This window comes from Triplophysa rosa, linkage group LG16, assembly GCF_024868665.1.
Source record: "Triplophysa rosa linkage group LG16, Trosa_1v2, whole genome shotgun sequence".
Classification (NCBI taxonomy): domain Eukaryota; kingdom Metazoa; phylum Chordata; class Actinopteri; order Cypriniformes; family Nemacheilidae; genus Triplophysa; species Triplophysa rosa.
The window spans coordinates 18,410,508-18,433,775 of record NC_079905.1 but is presented as its reverse complement, the minus strand read 5'-3'; the positions used below and the strand labels follow the sequence as shown (position 1 = coordinate 18,433,775).

Genomic DNA, 23,268 nt, shown 5'->3' with positions numbered 1-23,268 from the left:
TATAGTTGGTTCATGCGCGTCTCTTTGTGATTCCGAGAAGCGCCTGTGGTTTCTGCGCATGAGTGTTTCGAGCTGCAGCGACTTCCTGCCAAATAGTTGTCCCTAACAACACAAGGCGCTCTACCGAGGGAATTTAATACCAGGGAAACATAAAGTTTCCTCGACGGTAGCACTTGGTGACATGGTAAGAGTTTATTTACCATTTGTGTTCAATATACTGCGTGTTTAAACGCTTTAATGGGCGGTTTAGGGTGAAATATTAAGGTCACTGGACAGCGAGCTAAGGAACACACGTTTGCTAACTGGTTAACATGTGCTAAGTGCTATGTTACACTAAAACACAGTTACACTGGAATGCAGTTTGTGTCTTTTATATTGTACACGTCAGGAATGACTTCACATTCTCCAAACAGGCTCGCAACAAATTTAAAAAATATCGTAAATGTACGAACTAGCCACAGTGCTGGTGAGGAACTCTGGCTGTGTCTCAAAACCTAGTGGGCTGCCTAAATAGTTAGCGTCGTTTAAAGTCACTGGCGAAAAAATAGATGTTAGGAAAGCTAGGTCACTGGATCTTAACCTTCACTGGTCACCTGTCCTTGAATTGCAGCTACTTGCTCTTTGATTCCAGCATGTGTGCTTTTAGTTCCATTGCTTTCATTCCGCCGTTATAATTCCCAGTATGTGACTCAAAGGCGATCAATGCCTGTATATGATGATGTGATGGTTTAATGTTGTGATGTGGTGATTTGCACATGTGAACATGTCCACCCTATGCAGTTTAAAGATTTGTGCTGGCTGAATTGTTTTTCTCATTCAAAAGGTCATTATTATGTCATATTTTGTCACCAACTGTATTTGCTTCTTCATTTTTTAGCTTATTTAAAATAGCCACCCATTCTCTAAATATCATTGGGTGCTTTTAAACTATAGTAGAGTTCCATATATAGGCTACCAGCCACTTGTTGTCTAATTTTCCTTTGCTGATAGATAGAAGACTAAAATAAGTATGTGGATTATATTTGTCTTCAAGCTTGTAAACACGAGCCTAAAGATCTTGTGTGTTTAAGATAATGAGAAACATAAATGCAATGATAAATGTGTTATTTCTCTTTAGGATCAAATGTTTGTTAAATGTGATATTCAATCATATGGCATAGTGTTTTTTCTCACAGTGTTTTATTACAAAACATCTGTTTTGCACCATTATATTCCTTTAATTTTAATGCATGTAGTAAGTCTATAGCTCATTCATACAGGTGCTGGTCATATAATTAGAATATCATCAAAAAGTTGATTTATTTCACTAATTCCATTCAAAAAGTGAAACTTGTATATTCTATTCATTCATTACAGACAGACTGATATATTTCAAATGTTTATTTCTTTTAATTTGATGATTATAACTGACAACTAATGAAAATCCCAAATTCAGTATCTCAGAAAATTAGAATATTACTTAAGACCAATACAAAGAAAGGATTTTTAGAAATCTTGGCCAACTGAAAAGTATGAACATGAAGAGTATGAGCATGTACAGCACTCAATACTTAGTTGGGGCTCCTTTTGCCTGAATTACTGCAGCAATGCGGCGTGGCATGGAGTCGATCAGTCTGTGGCACTGCTCAGGTGTTATGAGAGCCCAGGTTGCTCTGATAGTGGCCTTCAGCTCTTCTGCATTGTTGGGTCTGGCATATCACATCTTCCTCTTCACAATACCCCGGCACTGTGTGCAGGAGCCAAGTCCTGTTGGAAAATGAAATCTGCATCTCCATAAAGTTGGTCGGCAGCAGGAAGCTTCAGAAGCGTCTCGCCTGGGCTAAAGACAAAAAGGTGGTCCAAAGTTATGTTCTCTGATGAAAGTAAATTTTGCATTTCCTTTGGAAATCAGTTTATGTTTATGTAAAATATGTTTATAATCAGTTGAATGGCCTTAAATCATCACCAGCAATGTTAATGATAACATTGATGATTATGTCAGTTATGGCTGCCCCCCTTACAGTTGACTATTCATTATTCGACAAGAAGACATTTATTCGAAGTTGATTGTATGCTTATCATTTTAAAAGTGTGTATGCACCACGTTACACGCTTTACACAACCGTTTGCTCTAACACTACCGTTGGAATGTTATTTTAAGCATGTTTTCATGTTTATTGGTCCAAGGGTGTTAGAGTAACATGGTGGCTAAAAAATGACGATTGTAATCCTACGCTTGCCAGATCTGCGCTGCATCCCTTCCATGTCTCTGACAAAGGCAGCTGCATCGGCTTCATTGTGTGCGGGACACATAGCTCAGTTTTCCCGACAATGCGGACAGATTTGCGTTCCTGCGACATTCCAAAGTGCTAAATGTGGCTTCATCCATTAAGATCAAATTCAGTATACACCTTAATAAAGCGTATTATGTAAAGAAATGCCGAAGAGCCTAGAACGTGAACGGATAGCGCATCAATAAAGGATGACAGGCCAAAGTGTAAGTGCTTTGCATTCATGTTTGATTCTTCTGATTTTCTTTACATAATATGCTTTTTTTATGGTGTATACAGAACATTTAGTGCTTTGGAATGTAGCAGGAACATAAGTTTGGCCGCATTGTCAGGAAAACTGATCTCCAAGTCCTCTGTGAAACCGGTGCTCCCATCTTTAGAAAGAAGAGCATGATGTCGCGGAAATCGAAGGAAAAAGTGAAGCGAATTAAGTTAAAGAGTAACTATTATAATGTCCTTAAAATTACATTTCATGCAGTGTGTTATGTTGCTGTGTGTGAATGTAAGCAGTATGCCAAGTTGTAAAGCCGAAAGTGAACGAATAACAAAGTTATTGGCTTGGGAAATAAGGAGTCGACTCTAAATCACGTGGATGAGTCGTCTGTAGTTCTAATTTCAGTTCCGGGTCAGATTTGTGTCACTCCGTGTAATGCCTGCCTACGTTCCATTTGCGACACTGCACGCGGTAGACCAATCACAGCAGACTAGACCATCTGACCAATCAGATCAGCGTGAGCTGACAGAAAGGAGTGGATTAGACAGATGAATCACCGAACGAATCATTTGAGAGTCAGTCAAGAAATAAGGCAATAATACTGCCTATTATTAGAAAATGAAAGTGTTTTTACACTGTGTATGTATTATAACTTGTTGTTGGACACTCCATAAACCAAAGTAGGACCTTAAAAATCACGAAATATTTACTCTTTAATGGTCTATAATATATTGTTGTAGTGTTTAGTTACTGCTTTATATTTTATTTATTCGTTTATACAATGTATTGAATATATTTATTTATTCCTTTTTTTTGCGTTCTGACCTTTTATTTCGGTTGTAAAGCCGTCAGATAGATTATTTCTACTGATATGTTTTCTAGGTGGTTCAGTTTGCTGTATTTTTATTTATTTTTGTTTATTTTATATTCTGTGTTTAAAATATTGCTACAACTTAGTTTTCGAAGAAAACACTCACATTATAGGCTATTTTTGTGGTCTAATCCAGAGAAAAAAGGTCGACTAAAAAAATCTCTAGTCGAGGGCAGCCCTAATGTCAGTTTTTTTTGCATTTTGTTGTTTTGAGGATGACAACTGATATTCTCAATTGTGTCTCAAATTTAATATAATTGAACCCATATTATCACAGCCCATCTTCCAATAAAGCAGCCAATTACATCCACAACCATCAGATAACTTTAAATTTATAAGCATTGTTCTTACATCTTTAAATAGAAAACACCATACTTATACAAGTCATATAGAAAACCTGAACCCACACCAGCTGTCCAACTATGCCAGAAATAGGAGGAGTTTATTTACTAGGTTTGAACTCAGCACGTGCCAGTATCAGATTGTCATATCATGATAATTGCTAACAGTATTGTATTGCATTATGAAACAGGTTGAAAGATGAGCTTTATCATTATGATTAATGACCAGTTTTAGTTTAGTAAACATTTTTAGCACCAAGTGGCCTTTGAAATGAGAAGATGCAATAGAAGCAATCTTGAAAAGAACATTTTAATAAACACTTAAATAAATAAATACAAACTAACAATCACTTTCTCAAGGACGACATAAAAAAACAAAATGCTGCCCTACTTGTTGACAGTTTCCTCTATAAATAATTAATTTAAGTTAATACAGATTGAAGGAATTTGGCTAATACGTTTTTTCATCACTTGGTTAAATTTTCCATTACAGACAATTAAATTTAAAATAAATGGAAATTACTCATGAAAAACTTGATGGACAAACTTGCTTATTAATAGACTTTTGTTTTAGCAGTTAGTAATGCCAATATGCATCTTATTAGAAAACAATAAAACAAAACGTAATGTGTATAAGTGTTTATCCTAATGTCTGTATTTTCGACTAATATGTAGAAATATGTACTAATATGTATTAGGGCTGTGTATTGGCAAGTGCCTACATATCATGATACAATATATTGCTATGTATTTCGATACGATACACATTAGCGATATATACTTTAAATAGAAAATGTAAAAGGTAGAGCTAGAAATACAACATGCTGTGCACCACCGGGGGTTTTCTGTAAGGATAAGTTATGGAGTTTATATAGACCCAAAACTCACGCGCATGGAATCCGCACGCGCGATGCAAACGCACATAATGATAACCACGCGCGGAAAGCTGCTCCGCGAGGGCACATTTAGACTCCGCGAGCGAGCAGAATAGTATCCGCAAGCGGAAAAGAATCCTCGTGCAGGCGCATTTCTGCTCCGCGAGCAAAAACTCAGTCCGCGAGCAGAGGCTTTGACGAGCGCGCGCGCGATTCTCTCTGTGCTCTCGCAACTGCTCAACACTTGCTTGGTCGTCGAATTGACTTCTGAGACAATTGCAGACTTCTCCGATCCTTTGATTGGTCACATGCACTCACCTACAGTCTCCGACCTAAATCTTACCCGTTGTACAGAAGTCTTAATTTGGCATATCACAATACTTTTTTCCATTTTTAAACTTGGGTTACAGTGTTATGTATGCCCTTGGCTTTGGATCTACATATTTGGCATCTTGACAGGAAGTTAGAAATAAATAGTTTGGTATGTGTATTCATAATTGCTTTTGTATTGTTAATAATTTTCATGAAATTGTTATAAAATGAGAATTAATAAATGGCTATAACAGTATAACTCAAAGCACAAGTTATTATAAATTACAACATGATGTACTCTCTAAAATTTAATATAAATAATTTATTTGTTTTGCTTTATTTGTTTTGAAAATATTAAAACGGGCTATGCCAGTAAACAGATATTAGATGACTCAAATTTAATTACAGGAGACATTTAATTATATTATTATAGTATGTTTTAAATAGGTCAGACATGACATGTTTAACTGCTATATTATATAGCATAAAAATCAAAATGTCACTTGTTAAAATACTAACACATAGCTAAGGCAAGGTAATACACTAATCATTCGGTAGTAAGACATGTAATCTGTAGGTGACTGCATGTAGGTGAGTGCATGTTAAAAGTTACCAATCAAATGAGCGGAGACATCTGCCATTGTCCCGCCTCCAAAGTCTCAGAAGTCAACTCAACGAGCGAGCAAGTGTTGAGCAGTTGCGAGAGCATAGAGAGAATCGCGCGCGCGCTCTCGTCAAAGCATCTGCTCGCGGAGCAGAAATGCGCCCGCGCGAGGATTCTTTTCCGCTTGCGGATACTGTTCTGCTCACTCGTGGAGTTTAAATGCGCCCTCACGGAGCAGCTTTCAGCGCGTGGTTATCATTATGCGCGTTTGCATCGCGCAAGCGTGCGCGGATTCCATGCGCATGAGTTTTGGGTCTATATAAACTCCATAAGTGTAAAAACATCCCTTACCTCTGCAGAGTGGCCATGATGTGCGATGCATGGACCTTAGATCAGAGGATTGCGCCCCTCAAGTGGGTAGCACAGGGGAATAAGGTGGGTCACGCAAGGCTATTGTGGTGCATTACAGTTAAAACTAGGGATGTGCACGAATATTCAAATATTCGATCCGCAATAACTATTCGAGTTATTAAAAATGCTATTCGAATATTCCTATTTTTCATAAGAATAAAACTGCATCGCCACAAGGTTAATAAGTTACCGTTACAGAAGACCTTAGAGTTGTCACGTCTTATTTAACGCTTCTTCACTTCTTTTGTAATGATTTTTTAATGTACAGAAAATATAAAAAATCATTTGTATGTGTTTCTAAATCTTTGTTCACTCAGATCGCAAGCTAGTTTATGCTCGGCTCACATCACCATATTAAAATGTTTCAAAACTGGTGAGCCACAGAATTCGTTAACATTACTTACATTAGGTAATATTAAATGATTAACAATAATTCATTTATTACCATTACTTGTTTGGAGCGGTTGTTCTTAGTAAATTCATATTCGTTCGTTAAAAATATATTAAGTAATGCTAATTTCAACAACTTGACACATGAAAATGTACATTTCACTGCAATAAATGTTAATGAATTTGGCCTTAACATAAGACTGGCAGCTTTTTCCATACCTAAAAGCAAGAATTTTCCTTCTAGAAGTTCAAATAAGGTCGTCGCCTTCAAGTTACAGCCTGTAAATAAATTCGCACGGATGTTTTTTTTGTTTGTTTTAAAACGCGCTGTGATTCCTTACCTTAGTTGAAATAAATAGGCCTACCTTACTTATTGATGAAAATCCAATGCAAAGCTAAACAAGACAGAAAGCTCTTTTATGAGCTCTTTTACGGATGCTTTTTATGAGCTCAAATATTCGAATATGAAATTATTGAAAAATGCCCATCCCTAGTTAAAACAATGAACATGGTCAGTTTAAACCCCTGGTTCATCTGTGCTGTAAATGCGCTGGTGTCACATCCGCGAAAGCACAATAATTGTCATTGTTAATTTTTGGAATAAGCTACTTGTCTAATGCACTGCAGTAGCCAAGTGACTAGGTGTGTAATGACTTGCGAAGCCTACGAACAGCATTATTTTATATAACTCGTTACTACATGCCTTATTTTTAAAACCAAAGCACACTCACACATCAGCTCTGAGAGCTCAAAGCGTTTTTATATTTTTCGATATGCTCGCTTCCACTTACTTTTGGCCATATGTACAGGTATATGACATGATTTTTAAAAATGATCGATAGTAGAGGTATCACTATCAATACACTATCGAAAAAAAATATATTGTGATAGTTACATGTATCGATATTTTTGCACAGCTCTAATATGTATGTATGTGCTGTATATGCTGATCTGTAAAAATAGCGAAAGTTAGAATAGATTTGTTCCAAATACTGTCGCATATCTGCTATTTGTGACAGCACTTGTAGACATGCATAAAAGCAGAAATCCATTGTGGAAACTAAAGCCTTTTGGTTTTCTACTTATGTATGTATACTTTTGTACATACAATAATACGATGTAGCCTTTCAAAGTATACTCCATTTGATTGTGTGCAAACACAGGCAGTCAATGCTTTGTACTTTTTCAAAAGGCTAAAGTTGTACAAAGGCAGGTGTCTCCTGACCTCCTCATATAAATGCTTTTAAATGTGGGTGCCATTGTTGATATTTCCAAGAGTTTCTGTCTCTTCCTCATTTACTCCCTTTGAATAAAAGGGCAATGCAATGTTGCGTTAACTGTTGGCTCACACATGTTTTTTTTTTTTGTAGTTTAAGTATTTATTTAAGTAGAACATAAAACATAAACATAATTTTAGGGTAAAAATGGGAAACCCAAAGGTTTTTGATGTATGTTGGCACAGCTTGTTTTAAAGGTTAGGGTTAGGGTTAGGGTTAGAGTTAGGTTATTTTCCACATTTGCCACAGTAGACAAAAGTAGACACAGTATTAAAACTGCTCTTGGGACATTGATCTCGACATTACATAAGCATCGTTCCGGCGACACGTGATTTACGAAACCTTGTAGTCTCACATTTACATGAATGAAGATTTAAGTGCAAGTGGACCTCTGACCCGCTTTTTCCTCCTCTTTTTTTTATTCGCACGGGTGAATAAAATTAGGTTACATCTTATCTCTGTGGATGAGACAGCTTGTGCAGAAACACCTAATGCCATTGATATAATCAGGAAAGAATACAACCTTCCTAGTTTTCACTAAATGTAGGTTAGTATACATGTAAGGAGACACGTCCGTGTAAATCCAGGCATGTGCGCTGTAAAGTGGGAGGGTATGAACAATACATCTGGTGCCTTTGTGGGGAAGCCTCACGTGCCTCACCTGCTGCGGCTGAACACACCTGCTACCAGGTTGAGAGTAGGATAAGGATCGGCAAGACCCACTTTTTGCCATAAATTTCCAACAGTGCTCGGTGGCCCGATCACGCGCACACGGGTGCGAAAGTAGGGGCTGGAAGAGCATATATAGAGATGTCTCACGGTCACTTATGGTGTTTTACTCAGGGCCTTGGCCGAAGCAGTAACAGAGACTCCAGAGACTGAGAGAGCAGATTTACCCAGGCAAACGGTGCAGAATTCCTCTCTCACAACCATGGACGAATCACAAGAGGTGCATGAGCTACCCGTGAGTACATTGAAGTGGGCAACATGGCCAATGTTAATTTAACCAGTAACAAGTACTATCGATACAGGGAAGATGACCAGTTTTTCTGTTGTTTTGTTCAATAGACAAAGAAAGCACGACACGATCCAGAATTAAGTCAGGAGAGTGATTCAAGGTAAGATTACATTGCATTATGGCAAGTCAGCCAAAATTATTTGCAAGTCAAGAAATTGTATGTACTTTTTTGTGTGGTTTTACTCTGGAGTATTGAGTATGAGTGTTTTATAGGTGTGTTTTTTGCTTTTTATGAATAGAGAAACATGTACTGTCTATGCATCATTATTAAACATTGTGAATATAGGTCACACGTTATACATGGCTATATTATATCCTTACATATACATATGCATGGCTTGTTCACATATTTCTTTTACACCTTTTGCATATATCCAACAACCTAAATGTTTAAGGTTTAAAGGTATAAGAGTTTCCTGTCAAGCAACAGGATATAAGAAAATCATGCTCTTTTGCTCTTGTGTCCTTGAGAAGGGATGAAGAAGAAAGATTTTTGATGGGGGAAAGTTGCATGGCTTACTTTGGATAACAGCCAGTCCTAAATCACACTAAAACGTTGGACAGTCACATTTTTGAGAACAGCCGTCTCTATTCACAGAAGAGAAAATATTTAAAGAGATCCATATTTTCTAGAGTCTTAATTGTGTTGTCTGTACTTGATTTGGTATTTTAAGAAAACAGCATGGCGTAGTTATATTCATTGTATTATTTAGAGCTAAAAATCACCTTAATTTAGTAAAAATTTTAATGAGTTTGCTTTCCCCTTTACTGTACTTAAAAAAATAAAAAAATAAATAAATAAAAGAGAGGGAGAAAAAAGACAGGATGGGCATCTAAACCATTTGTATTTTTTATTTTGCAGAGGCATGGTTGCTAATGACAACAGCAATCCCGCGAACCAGAGTGACTCGACAGCTCTAGAGTCAGAGGTCAACTCATATCCACCATCATCTGTCGCTCATCTACACACAAGTAAGTTCAGTTATGTTCTCACTTTGATCTTCAGAATGTGATTACATTTGTTTCATACAATAATGTCAATTTAATTAATTTCCTTCAGATCAAGAGACGATATCGAGAGCCCAGGCTTGTGTCACAGAAAATGCATATACTCACAATGGTAAGGTCCAGTTGCTATCTCGAGATCTCCCTTTTTGCCACTTTCGTCTCTAGCTCGCTCACTGGGAAACTGCTGTTAGTGCTTCTAGGGTTTTATAGTATCAATATTTTATGTAAACAGTGTACTTCCTAAGCATCTTACATTTGACTTTAATTATGTATTTAACTTTATTTATCATTCTGTTTGCACGGTTTAGTATTATTGCACATTTTATAGTACTGACGATAATTGAATATTATTAACCGTGACTGCTAATATCTTGTTGACACTTCACACGTTATAATATTGTAAATAACCCGGCGTTTACCCAGTAATGTTTAAAAACGAATAAATAAATAAAAGGGACTAGTAACGTGTAATGTGTTATACACAGCACTTAATAGTATTTGGAAAAGAAATGTCGATTAGGTTTCATGTATTACATCGTATTGAGAACAATTTCAGTATTGTAATACTGTGCATTCTGTGCCTTCTTCGTTTTTCATAATTATATCTCTTTACCACAGTAACTATTGCCTGAATGTATGTAAAGCTGCTTTGCAACAATGCAAGATTGTGCTTTATAAATCAAATCTAATGAAACCTCCTTATTCCTTTTTTCAAAAGCCGTGACATGCAAAGACCTCACCACAACCACAGCCACCGAATATACCTCGCAGATCTACCAAGGAAGCAACAAGTACTGATCTCATTCCTGAAACTCATGAATTTTGACATATATTTTTTTTAGGATTGTTCCAGTCTTTACAGATATCATGTGTAGCCACAGAAAGGGTTAGGGTACCAACAAGTCAAAATGAAGTACATTAATGCACATATAAAGAAGATCAGTGTATTGAAATAAATGCCAAATGACACGCACCGTTCCAAATGTACAGCCGTAAGATTTACACATAAAAAAATGAAACTTCATACTAAACTTACTGAACAACTCAGCAAAGCGATATGTTCCGAATTAAAACTCAATGAAGTCATTAATGCATTAAGCAACATTTTTCGTCTTGCATATCTGCTTTTTAACTCTCTGGATCATCTATAGATGACCTATAGTATCAAGCCCACGCACTGTTCTGGTTTTAACTATCCTTTGTTTTTCGTAAGCCCCGCAGTCACTGCATATGCCGGTCAAGTGGCTTTCCCCTCCCTGGGCCAGTCGTCCATGTACAGCGGCTTTCCTCAGTCCAGCCAGACGTACGGGCTGCCGCCATTTGGTCTGTGCCTCACCCTGTTGTAGTCTATGCATTCACTCATCAGAACACTTCACCCAAACTCATTTCCACTTAAACCCTCACCCTGCTTTCACCCTGCTTTCACACCGTATGCTCACAGATCACATCGATCCACATTTCAAGTTACATCCTGTTCTTAACCGCCTTCTCATCACCTCTTTCAATTCTGCATCCTTCTCTCCTCCACTCACCCTCTCACGCTCCATCTCTCCGTGCATGGCCTCAGGCACCATGTGGCCGGGCTTAAAGACAGAGTCGCAGCTGCCCGAGGCGCCCTCTGTTGGCCAGACGGGGTTTCTCAGCTTCAGCTCAGGCTATACCTCAACCCAACCCAGCCAGATCCACTACACCTACCCCAGCCAAGGCAAGCCTGCTACCGCTCTCTCTCTTTCTCTGCCTCCCATCGACAGCTCTACACGCTCACTGCAGCCCACAGCTTCATCAATATGGGAGTCGAAAGACCCACCCAGATCCATCTACCTAAAACCACTTCCATTAACTCTCAAAGCGTTTTATTCAGTTGTGCCTATCATCACCATTCGTTGTATGAATGCGTTCACTGCAAACCTTTAACTCTTGTTCATATATATTTAGGTTCCTGTTTCACTACATCAAGTGTGTACACTAACATCCCCTCTGCAACTGCAGTGACCACAGCCACCGCCACACATCAGGTGAGCTTTCCAAGTCACACAAAACCACCAGCAGAGTCCTACAAGGAAGAAACCAAATTTTGTCATGGTCAAATGGTGTCATTTCTGACATCTCCAGGATTTTACTAATTACAACACTCTCGGCCAGAGCCAGTTCTCCCAGTACTACGTTCACCCTCCCAGTTACCTCTCTGCTGGGCTACCCAGCAATGATAGAGATGGAGCAGGTGTGGTGGCCCCTGGATATCCAGCCATTAAGACAGAAGGCAGTGCTTCAGCAGACTTGCCCAATACAATAGGTGTGTTTATCTACCTTCTAACTTTTGTCATATGCACACTAGGCAGCTAGCCAGTCAGATTAATGCAGTTGGGTGTTATTTTGTCGTTGTTGTTTTGGTGATTATGGATGTCCACCTTCTTCCATCAGTGTGGTTTATACAGTTGCTTTTTCTTTTAGATGAATCCCCAGGTGAGACTCTGCCAACAGGTGTGGCTCTGCCCACCGGGATGGCCCTTCCCACAGGCGCAAGGGATCAGGACGAGCCCAATCGCAAAAACCCTGCCGGCAAAGCTAAAGGCAAAGCCAAGAAGTCAGACAGCTCCCAGCCCACAGACAATGACCTTGAGGTAATACAGCAGTTTGCAGAGACTCAAGAAATGTAAAAAATGCGGAAAAAATGAAGAGAACATTTCAGAGACCCTTTTTCTGATTTTAAAATGGACTTTTTATTGCTGTTTTAAGGTCAAATGTTCATTTTTGTTGATTCTGTGAACTACTTAAAACATTTCTCCCAAATTTCAAACAAAAATAATATTTTTGAAAAAAAAAGTTTCTTTTTGCATTTATTTGCAGAAAATAAACACTAAAAACAGGTCAAAATAACAGAAAAGAAAACAAGTTCATATTCACTTTTAAGCAAAACAGCAGTAATAGTACATATATTTAGGAAAAGTACAGAAATAATTTTTTATGTGGTGACCTCGATTTTTATCATAGTTTTCATGTGTCTTGTCATTCTGTCGGTCTTTCATAATGCTGTTGGATGACTTTGTCATTCCTGAGGTTTGATTTTGTTGAAATTCAACAAGGACTGGACTGTAATGACCACAATTCATCTAGAAATGCCTTTGAAATTAAAATTTGGAACGGTCTTTTATTTTTTTCTGCGGCTGTATAATAATATATCATACGTAAGAAATAATGTACAGGCAGGAGGTTGAAATAAGCCCCGACAGTGTGATGAGATGTCACACTGAAGGGGCTTATTTCGCGATAACAGCCGGCTGCTTGTACATTATCATGTTTTGGTTATCAAGTTTTCATGTTTTGCGAGAGGTGCACTAAGAATCTCGTTGTTTGCTCTGACTACAATGACAATAAAAAAAGCTATTCTAGGAGAAAAAAAAACTGGACATAAAATGTGAATTTGAAATATTTTATTAGCTCATTTTTTCCCGAATGCAAATCTACCACGAGGAAAAGCTGTTTAGTTTCGGTTTTAAAGTAAGAAACGAAGTTCAAACGTCATGAACAGGCAAATTGGTTTGAATCATTTGTCATATATGTTATTAAAAGACATATTTATAATTAATTTTTGTGTAATATTAAACTGCCCCTCTCAAAATGATTTTGCAGCATCCGGGTTACAGGGTGTTATTAGTTTTGAGCGGTTGTTATTTGAAAATAACAACCCTTGGAATGTCGCGACTGGCCAATCAGAATCAAGCATTCAAATGAGCCGTGTAATAAGTAAGGGATAATGTACATGCAGACAGTTGTTATCGCAGAAATAAGCCCCAACAGTGTGATCAGGACCCGATGCGAAGCGGGGGATAATGGATGGGTCATTATCCATTACATATGCTATACTATTATACCGCTACTTGCTACATGAGAATAAAATATTGAAATATTTTATTAGCCGAATTTTACCGAATGCCGACCTTCCGCGAGGAAAAGCCGCTTACTTTCAGTTTTAAGTTAAGAAACGACGTTCAGGTGTCTTGAACAGGCAGTTTGGTTTAATAATTTGTAAATATAATGTCATGTATGTTATTAAAAGATTAATATAAAGATAAAAGATTTACATTTAATTTGTTAAAAAAAACCTGTCTGGTTTTTGATGATTTGCTGCATCCGGGTTACCGTGTGTTATTAGTTTTGAGAGGTTGTTGTCTGGGAATAACGAACCTGCAAATGTGGCGTCTGGCCAATCAGAATCGAGCATTCCAACGAGCCGTGTAATAAAATATTAATAACATATAAGGACATAGTGGTGTGTAACAAACATGACATTGTTTTCTTTTTTCAGCGTGTCTTCTTGTGGGATCTCGACGAAACCATTATCATTTTCCACTCTCTTCTTACTGGATCATTTGCTCAAAAGTTTGGCAAGGTATGGCAGATTCATGTTATAGAGATCAAAGATCTTGACTGTAAATATTTGACAGTAAACCTTTGTTTACTGTTGTGTTGTGTGTTATACAGGACCCAGCCACGGTTCTTAATCTGGGCCTGCAGATGGAGGAGTTGATTTTTGAGCTCGCAGACACTCATCTCTTCTTCAATGATCTTGAGGTATGAACAAAGGGTAACAACTATTTCTTCTGCTTATCATTCAGTTTTAGGTTGATGAATATGACATTTTCTTTACCTTTGAACGCAGGAATGTGATCAAGTCCATGTTGATGATGTTGCCTCAGATGACAATGGGCAGGATTTGAGGTAATAAAACAATCAAACAAACAAGCCATGTCTTTAATTAGATTGGAATTTTGTTCAAGACTGCATCTTATTAATATTGTTTTATTAGTTAAAGGCGGGGTCGCCGATTTCTCTTAGCTGTTGTTGGTGTTCAAATCACCAAAACAGACACACCCCTACCCCCATCTTTCTCTTTTGTCAGCGCTCGGCTCGACTAATGTCCGTCCTGTGCACTTTACTGCTGATTGGCTACAAGGTTGTTTTGGTACTCAGCCCGACTTTGTCTAAACAAGCGTAATTCGGAAATCAGACACCCCGCCTTTAACATTGCTACTGAGTAAATAACGACAACATCAATGTTGGACAAACTGTTCCTTTGAGTCACAACTTTACATCTTTAATACATATTGGTACGTTCACACACCACGACCAAAGTAAAGTGCATTGAACTCGAAATATCCAAGACCCAGTGTCATATACCCTACACATGCTGACTAGCTTGCTAAATCAGCAAGTAACTTCCTGGTAAAATTCCTGGTTGGTAAATTTAGTTTCTTGGAATGCTTGTTGTAGCTGCCATGCCATACCATAAACTTACCTAATAAGACCGTACACGGGCTTCATCCATGCTAACTATTCTGTTTTAGCAACTACGACTTCTCCAGCGATGGCTTCACTGGTCCCAATGCAGGCGGGTGTCAGGGTTCCACCGTCGCGGTTCAGGGGGGCGTAGATTGGATGCGTAAACTGGCCTTTAGGTATCGCCGTCTCAAAGAGATCTACAATGGATTCAAAGGGAATGTGGGAGGTAAGAATGCCACAATTTTCTCCTCCCAACTCCACCGTGTCGTCCAGCAGGGCGGTGCCGTTTCTTCACCAGAAAAAGGATTTGATCCCCATATTTAGTTTTTTATCCACTTAACAATATTAAAATAAATCCCACGACAGCTTCATGCATGTATCCGTCATGATTAAACCGTCAGTGGATCATAGATGGATTAACTGGTTTGCTGTTTTAGGACATTTGTTGCTCCTATCAAAACCAGCAGATATATTTGATGTTTTTATAATCCAAATCTATTTACATAACATTCATTGGATCCTGTAGTATCTTTTATTACTACATTAGTCTAATGCAGTCTGTGTAATCTGTAGTCTGTAGTCTGTAAAAGTCTTCAATAGATCAACAGCAAAACTTCTCTGTTGTTCCTTCAGGTCTGCTGAGCCCTATGAAGAGAGATTTACTGCACAGACTGCGCTCAGACATTGAGAACGTCACAGATGCCTGGCTGAGTGCTGCCCTCAAATCTCTCCTGCTCATCCAGTCAAGGTGGGATTCACTTAGACCGCAATTGTCTTTGCTGCCTAAGGGGCTGTGTCCGCCGACATGTTTTTTCTATTGTTTTCAATGGAAACGCGCGCTTTTTCCATGCACAGCACTGGTGCTATGCGTTTTTCCCACGATCAGCGCCGGCGTACGACCGGGCGCCCAGAGTTGAAAAATGCTCAACTTTGGGCAGAACGTTGCGCCTGCAGCGGGCGTTTTCAGCATATATGCTCCTCGGTGGACACAGCCCCTTTATTGCTATATAGCAAAACTAGGCGATTTTATTCTCAAAGAAGTAATAAACAGACACGGACGGCGCTGACACAATTTTTTTTCACTTTCAACCCATTTGTTAAACACAGCACTAACGGCTGAGCGCACAATGTGGGTTGCTTCCAGACCGCAAAACTGGTGGGAGCAACTCCGGTGGAAGGAGATTGACTGAAAACGTACGCATGACGCACAATTCCTATCTCTGTCTCTGTGAATTGCATTACCTTCGTTATCGCTGGACGAGATATCATCAGAAAATCCTGTCCCCTCCGTGGTCGAATCAAAAGTGTATTCAGGGTGACAACCTGGGTTATCCTTAAGAATCTGGTCGAGTTCTGAGAAATATTTCAAGGTCTTCCTTCCTCTTCCAGATCGCTTGTTGTTATCCACAACTTTCTTGTAACGTTACTCCGTTTTCAAGGACTTGATTTTCACTCGACATTGTGTACAGCACTTCTGATAACTCCCGCTGCTTTCATTCTCTCAATGAAAAACGCAATTGGTTATACAATTGCGTTTTTCCCTCTAGAGTTTACACACAAAGAGATTTACTCTTCGAAGGGTGTAGGGCAGAGGGATGATCACTTCTGAATGGAACGCTGGGCTTGTTGTTCAGTACGATTCCATTCACACAGCAGGGCTTCTCCGCAAATGCGGTTGGGAGTCCCGAAAAAATGTAAAGGTGTGAGTTCGGTTATAGAATACGTCCGTAAATAACCGAACTGCGTGTGAACACAACCGTATTAAGAACTCAAATACAGGACTGACAAACATATTTTGGTGCTGTATGAACGTAGCCAATGTGGATACTTGAATTGATCATAGTATGGTCCTGTGGCTTAGTGGTAGAGCATCGCATTAGCAGCGTAAGAGGTTGTGGATTCGATTCGCAGGGAACACACACACACACACACACACACTGATAAAAAATGTATAGTTTAAATGCACTGTAAAGTGTCTTCAGAATGCATAAATGTAAACGTCATACTAAAAGTGAACTGATGATTTGGTTGGTTGTTCACAGGGGCAAATGTATGAATGTTCTGGTTACCACCACTCAGCTGGTTCCTGCTTTGGCTAAAGTGCTGCTTTATGGCCTGGCTGATGTCTTTCCCATCGAGAACATCTACAGCGCCACTAAAATCGGTAAAACATGAAGGAAAATCATTGCTTTTTAGTCATTTTGATTCATTAATCATAAGTGAACATGTATACTTTAGCATAGTAAAGATATCAGTCATCTTTTATTTGATGAAAACTACGATTTTTGGGGGACAGAAATTAAGTGAAGACCATGTAAAATGCAAAAAATCGTCCTAAGCAGGTTTTATAGCCTTGAAAGCAGACGCTTGTCAGTCAAATGCTCGTGACTGTATAGTTCGATATTTAGTATCGCAAGTACTGAAGTACCAATACTGTCGGCATCACTAGTATGACCACAAGAGAAAATGTAAACACGTTTGATGCTGACTGGTACTTGTGTTAACAGGAAAAGAGAGCTGCTTTGAACGTATCATCTCTCGCTTTGGGAAGAAAGTGACTTACGTTGTTATAGGGGACGGTCGTGATGAAGAATTCGCAGCAAAGCAGGTATAGTCAAGACACTTTAAATCAAGTTTTGTACAGATAGAGCCAAGTGACTATGACCTAATCGGCATATATTCTGATTCTTTAGCACAACATACCGTTTTGGCGAATTTCCTCTCACGGAGACCTGATTTCCCTTCACCAAGCTCTGGAACTGGACTTCTTATAAATTGAACTGGAAGTAAGACATGGATCTGGACAGCAGCCCTGAGCAGCAAGTCTTCAGCTGCATTCTGGCCCCCCATCTGCAAACCCACCCATCCTAAACCCCATCCTTAGCTGAACTCTGCTCAGAGACAGAACTCAATAAGACGGGTCACATGTGTGACTCTTAGATCTCGCAAACCCTCCATTCCCTCAATGGCAGCTATTCTATTCGATATGAGACTTGCAGTCGGACACCATTAACGCAGTACATGAGAAAACACAATGTGCATCTATCTCAGCCTCTTGTTAAAAAACAAACCTGGCAGGTAAAACCTTGCCATCTTCAAAGCAACTGCATTCACCAAAGGAGTAACCCATGACCAAAGGTCTGCACTGGCATAGAAACTTCTGGACTTTGACATTTCATTCTTAGTTTTTTTTTTTTGCGTTCATTTTTAAGGGCTGAAATGTAAGTTGGAGTAATTTTGTACTTATTCCAAGGCATAAGATTGGTTGTTATAAGATTGCAGAAAAAGAAAGGATTTATGCACATGTATTCAAGTGCAGATGTTGAATTGGCACGTACAGGGTTTAACATCAATCCTAAATTCAGTTTCATGGGTATGATAGTGTCTCATGGTGTCTATAAAGTGTCCTTTAGAACGAATAAGACATGTTCAAAAATGTCAAGTGAGATTACGCTGTCTTTGCTCATTTGCCCATAGGAAATATGTCTGTTATGTGTCTAACCACATTCAGTTCCTATTTTATGTTTTACCCAGAAGTTGCTGGAATGTAATTGAGAAGGCAGTAATACATCTTGCATATAGCCAAAACCATCCATTGAATTAAAACGACAGGCTGTTATTTTCTTTAATTTGTATGTATTTGGGAGAAAACCGTCTGATAGTGTGCAATACATTTCTGGTCAGTTATAAGTGATCGTTTCAGCTTTGTTTGAAGGTGGTTTTATGAGCACAGTGGGTAATGTTCCTGGCCGCTGTGAGATTTTGACTGAACATTACTGAGCCTGAAGAAAAAACATTTTTACGCAAGCAGCTTTGACAATTAAGAATGTTGTACTCTTCATTTGTTTGCGTAGTTGTGTGTCCTTGTTTGCGTTTTTTCTGTACATATTTATATTGTGCCTTTTTAAATATAATCACCATTCAGTAAATGTATTATCTTAAAGGGAATTACTGAAAAATGACAAACATACGTTTGTATTTTTTGTTTACTTTCTGGTGAAGTGTTACATTTGAGTTATAGGCCCTATGCTGTTATATTTGTCATTTTCTGCTAGTTTGATGCTTGTGATCTGCGTTGGCCTCTGAGGTTTTCAAACGTCTCTGCATAAATCGTATGATTTCAAAGTCTGTCTTGCTTTTATCAGATGTTAACTGTAACACTTTGCAATGGGGGTTTTATTTGGTATATTTGTTAATGCATTAGCTGGCATAACAATGAACAATATTGTTTTACAGCATTTATTCATCTTTAATGTAATTTTGCATTAACCGTTAACAAATACTTGTTTTGATGTCAAAGTATCAGTAGCTGTTGTAATGAACATTGCGAAGATAAATAAATGCTGTAGATGGTTAGGTTCAAGTTTGCTAACGTTAACAAATGGAACTTTATTGTAAGGTGTTACTATGAGATCTTCTCTTCTGGTGATTTTTTTCTACATTTCTGTTTGTTTCCTGCATTTTTCAGGAAAGTGATCTGATCCTGTCTATCTGCTACCTGACTGTATCATCATTGCTGTTGGGATTTGTTAGTCATGCACAGACAATCAAGGGCTGTAACTGCTCTTGTATAAGTGCTCTATGTAACCCTGAAATAATATTTCAGCTTTCAGATAAGCAGGGCAAATATCTGTCATAATCATTCTGAAAGTGGCTAATGATTTCTCCACAGCAAATATCTGTACTACACAGTTCCTGCCTGGTTTTGTGTAAGTTCATTAAATACTTTTGAGGCTGGTCCAACTGCCTTGTTTCTTTCTGAACCCAACAATTATTTAGCAATTATTTTCCCTACAATTCTTATTCTACAGTTTTTAGAAGTATTTGTTAGAGACGGTCTTCAAGCAACAACATAAACAAACGTTACTGCGCATGCGCATGTTCGTGGACTGCCCTTAACTTCCTGTACACATTCGCAAAAAAGGTTTTTTACAGCGATGCCATAGAAGAACCATTCAGTCAAAGGTTCTTTAAAGATCCATTTCGCTCTTACTTTTTTATAACCTTTTTCTATATACATCTTCAGATGTTAAAGGTTCTTTATGGTACCAAATGGTTCTTCTATGGCATCGAAGGACCTTTTGAAGCACCTTTAAGTGTGCAGGTTGCTTTAATAGCGGCCTTCAGCTCCTCTGTATTGTTTGATCGGATGTTTCTAAACTTCCTCTTGACAATACACCACAGATTTTCTATAGGGTTCAGGTCAGATGAGTTGGCTGGCCAATAAAGCACAGTAATATCATGGTCAGCAAACCAGTTAGAAGTAGATTTGGCACTGTGGGCAGTTGCTTAGTCCGGCTGCAAAAAGAAAATTGGCTTCTCCAAAAAACTTGTCAGCTGATGGAAGCATGAAATACTATAAAATCTCTGGGTAGATGGCTGCATTGACTTTGGACTTGATAAAGCACAGTGGTCCAACACCAGCAGATGACATGGTACCCAAAATCATCACAGACTGTGGAAACTTCACACTGGACTTTATGCAACTAGGAGGAACCAAATCACGAGCACGCAATAACATTATCCCTGCATAACTATTGATTCGCTATAAGTTTGTGTTGTTCACATTATGCACATACAAGCCGATTGCTAGCGAAACAGACATATGACTTAGTTTCAGTTACTGCATGAGATTCATGTCCGGCATCTTTAAGCACTGGGACCGCGCCATCTATCAGTTTCAAACGATCTCCAAATCCAGCGTTATATCCACCGTTTATATAACATCCATCACTGAACTTTACATTTATGCATTTGGCAGACGCTTTTATCCAAAGAAATGCCATGAACAAACAAACACACGTCGACTTCTCTCTCTATCGCAAGAGTAACGAGCTGCACCTGTAGGCCCACAGTGCAGCCAATCTTGATGGTAAGCAGGTCTTCCTTGCTCGTCGGTTGATGCGTGGGCAGGCTATTTCTTTCACCTTGCCGTGCCATGCTTTTCCGGGAGAATTTCCCAATAAGGGACTAAGAAATGTTGTTACGAAGCGGATTTTCATGTTCGAAAAAAACTTTCCGAAACCTATGCGAATGCTGGGTGAGTGTATCGAGCACAGAAATACTACGTAATACGCCCAACTCGTTTTTTGACAAGTTGACCATGTTAAGCTTGAGAGGCCAGCGTGATTAACATTGTAACTAGTCCGAATGCATGAAACACCGTTGCATGGCCCCTTCAAGACGTCTACTTTTTTGAGAAAAAAAAATTGAGCTGTAAGTCATAGCCATCAGAAATAAAACAAACAAAAAAAATTCTTGAAGTATTTCACTATGTGTGTAATGAATCTACAAAATAAGAAAGTTTGTTTTTTATATGTTTTAGTATGCTTTATAATGTAGTGAAGTATTTTTTCTAAAGTAAAAGCACTCTTATAAAGTACAGATACTTGAAAAATGTACTTAAGTAAAAGTTATTAGATTATATTTTTTATTGCTAGATTAATAAAAAGACATAAGCAATACAGTAAGTCTACCTCAATCAGAATAGGGCTTGAGCCTAAATATTTTTCTTCATGAAAATTGAACAAAATTCTTTGAAAATATTTTCTTTAGATTTGTTGGCAGACTCAGTATAATAACAAATAATATCTTTCAAATAAAAAAATGGGGTGATTGTGTGCAGTTAAACTCTAAAGTAAATATTCTAAAGTAATATTGCATGCAAGAGTCTGTTATGGTAGTACTGTATTGTATACACAGCAACAGCACAATTGTTAGTGTGAAATTGTTTTTATACATTATCTTAAAAGGCAAAGCAAAGTATGTGCAGTTAATGACAGAAAACAAAGGCATGTCTCTAGGTTGATTATGTGAGGAACTACTTTCTAAAAATGCAGATTCAAGATCAGCCATTGCTAGTTTAGATGGCATCATTTACTTATTTGTAAACTTCATATTACAACTAACTAAGACATCTTGGGAGGTTACTGATGTGTTACTCAAGTTTAAAGGAGGCAGGACATTTGTGTGTGCGTGTGCGTGCGTGTGTGTGTGTGTGTGTGTGTGTGTGTGTGCGTGCGTGCGTGCGTGCGTGCGTGCGTGTGTGTCTCCACACAGGGAATATTGCCATAAAATTTGCCAATTGGGGTTTTATGTCAACTTGATTTATCCTTTAATAGAGAATAACTCCTGCATGTGTGAGGTCGGTGAAATGTTGGCTGAAAGCCCTTCTGGAGCTGTCTTTGCAGGGACCCGTGTGCAGGACGGCTATAATAAATGTGGAACCGATCCAGAGAAGGTACGTGAGAGAGATTTTTTACCTTTTTTGGGATGGCACCACAAGACGTCGTTCGCTTGCAGAGCGTAGGGATCTAGCGGGTATATAAGTCTGCATTAGCGAGTGAAGGTAAGGGGGTGCCAAATCAGTGGTGGTCTTGTAGGCCAGGAGCAGAGTCTTGAATTTGATTCGAACGACTATAGGGAGCCAATGTAACTTAATGAAGAGAGGAGTGACGTGCGCTCTCTTCGGTTCATTGAAGACCACTCTTGCCGCTGCATTCTGGATCATCTGTAGAGGTTTGGTTGTGCAAGCTCGAAGTCCAGCCAGTAGCGCATTGCAGTAGTCCAGTCTGGACAGAACAAGAGCCTGGACTAGGATTTGCGTAGCATGCTCGGATAGGAAAGGTCTAATTTTCCTAATATTGTAGAGTATGAATCTACAGGACTGGTTGGTGCTAGCAACCTGATCTGTGAAGTTAAGCTGATCGCCGATCACCACTCTCAGGTTTCTGGCCATTCTGGAAGATGTGATGGTTGATGAGCCCAGTTGAATGTAGAAGTTGTGATGAATCTTTTTTTGTCGGCCGGGATTACAAGCAGTTCTGTTTTTGCAAAGTTCAACTGCAGGTGATGGTCGTTCATCCAGAGTGAAATGTCAGCTAGGCATGCTGAAATACGTGCAGAAACAGTCAGATCGTCAGACTGAAATGACAGGTGGAGTTGTGTATCATCCGCATAGCAGAGATAGGAAAAGCCATGTTTACGAATGACAGAGCCTAGGGATGTCATGTACTGTATATAGAAAATAGCAATGGACCAAGCACTGAACCCTGAGGCACCCCTGTGTCGAGATGTTGGGTCTCAGAGACCTCACCTCTCCAGGATACTCTAAATGACCTACCTGTGAGGTAAGACCTGAACCATTGTAGCACCACTCCTGAGACACCCATAACCCTGAGGGTCGACAGGAGTATGTGGTTGTTAACGGTGTCAAAGGCAGCAGATAGATCCAGTAGGATAAGTACAGATGAATTAGAGGCGGCTCCTGAGACTGGCTCTTGCCAGTCTCAGGGCTTCAATGACAGAGAGCAGCGCAGTCTCAGTGGAATGACCGCTCTTGACACCAGACTGGTTGCTGTCCAGGAGGTTGTTCTGGGTGAGAAAGGATGAGAACTG

At 38.9% G+C, this 23,268-nt stretch overlaps 1 protein-coding gene across 5 annotated transcripts; it reads left to right on the top strand.

The window, feature by feature from the left end:
* Positions 1-70: 70 nt before the first annotated feature.
* eya3 (EYA transcriptional coactivator and phosphatase 3) lies at positions 71-19,606 on the top strand. 5 transcript variants are annotated; one of them, XM_057354823.1, is made up of 19 exons: positions 71-184; positions 8,409-8,529; positions 8,634-8,683; positions 9,446-9,555; positions 9,644-9,703; positions 10,310-10,382; positions 10,805-10,914; positions 11,159-11,296; positions 11,527-11,606; positions 11,704-11,884; positions 12,043-12,212; positions 13,898-13,981; positions 14,074-14,163; positions 14,252-14,310; positions 14,937-15,097; positions 15,505-15,619; positions 16,914-17,035; positions 17,379-17,479; positions 17,565-19,606. In XM_057354823.1, exons 2-19 carry the CDS (start codon positions 8,497-8,499, stop codon positions 17,643-17,645), a joined length of 1,818 nt encoding a protein of 605 aa, XP_057210806.1. In that variant the 5' UTR covers positions 71-184; positions 8,409-8,496; the 3' UTR covers positions 17,646-19,606. The 5 variants fall into 5 exon arrangements, with proteins under 5 accessions (XP_057210806.1, XP_057210805.1, XP_057210804.1 ...); XM_057354822.1 differs by adding an exon at positions 1,737-1,833 and having other exon boundaries at positions 10,805-10,894; positions 11,159-11,606; XM_057354821.1 differs by having other exon boundaries at positions 10,805-10,894; positions 11,159-11,606.
* Positions 19,607-23,268: the final 3,662 nt, after the last annotated feature.

Bases quoted from the DNA above. Each gene is read 5' to 3' on its own strand.
- eya3 (XM_057354821.1), top strand. From the start codon at position 8,497: ATGGACGAATCACAAGAGGTGCATGAGCTACCC. The intron at 8,530-8,633 runs GTGAGTACATTG...TTTGTTCAATAG, and splicing joins AAGAGGTGCATGAGCTACCC to ACAAAGAAAGCACGACACGA. The intron at 15,098-15,504 runs GTAAGAATGCCA...TTGTTCCTTCAG, and splicing joins ATTCAAAGGGAATGTGGGAG to GTCTGCTGAGCCCTATGAAG.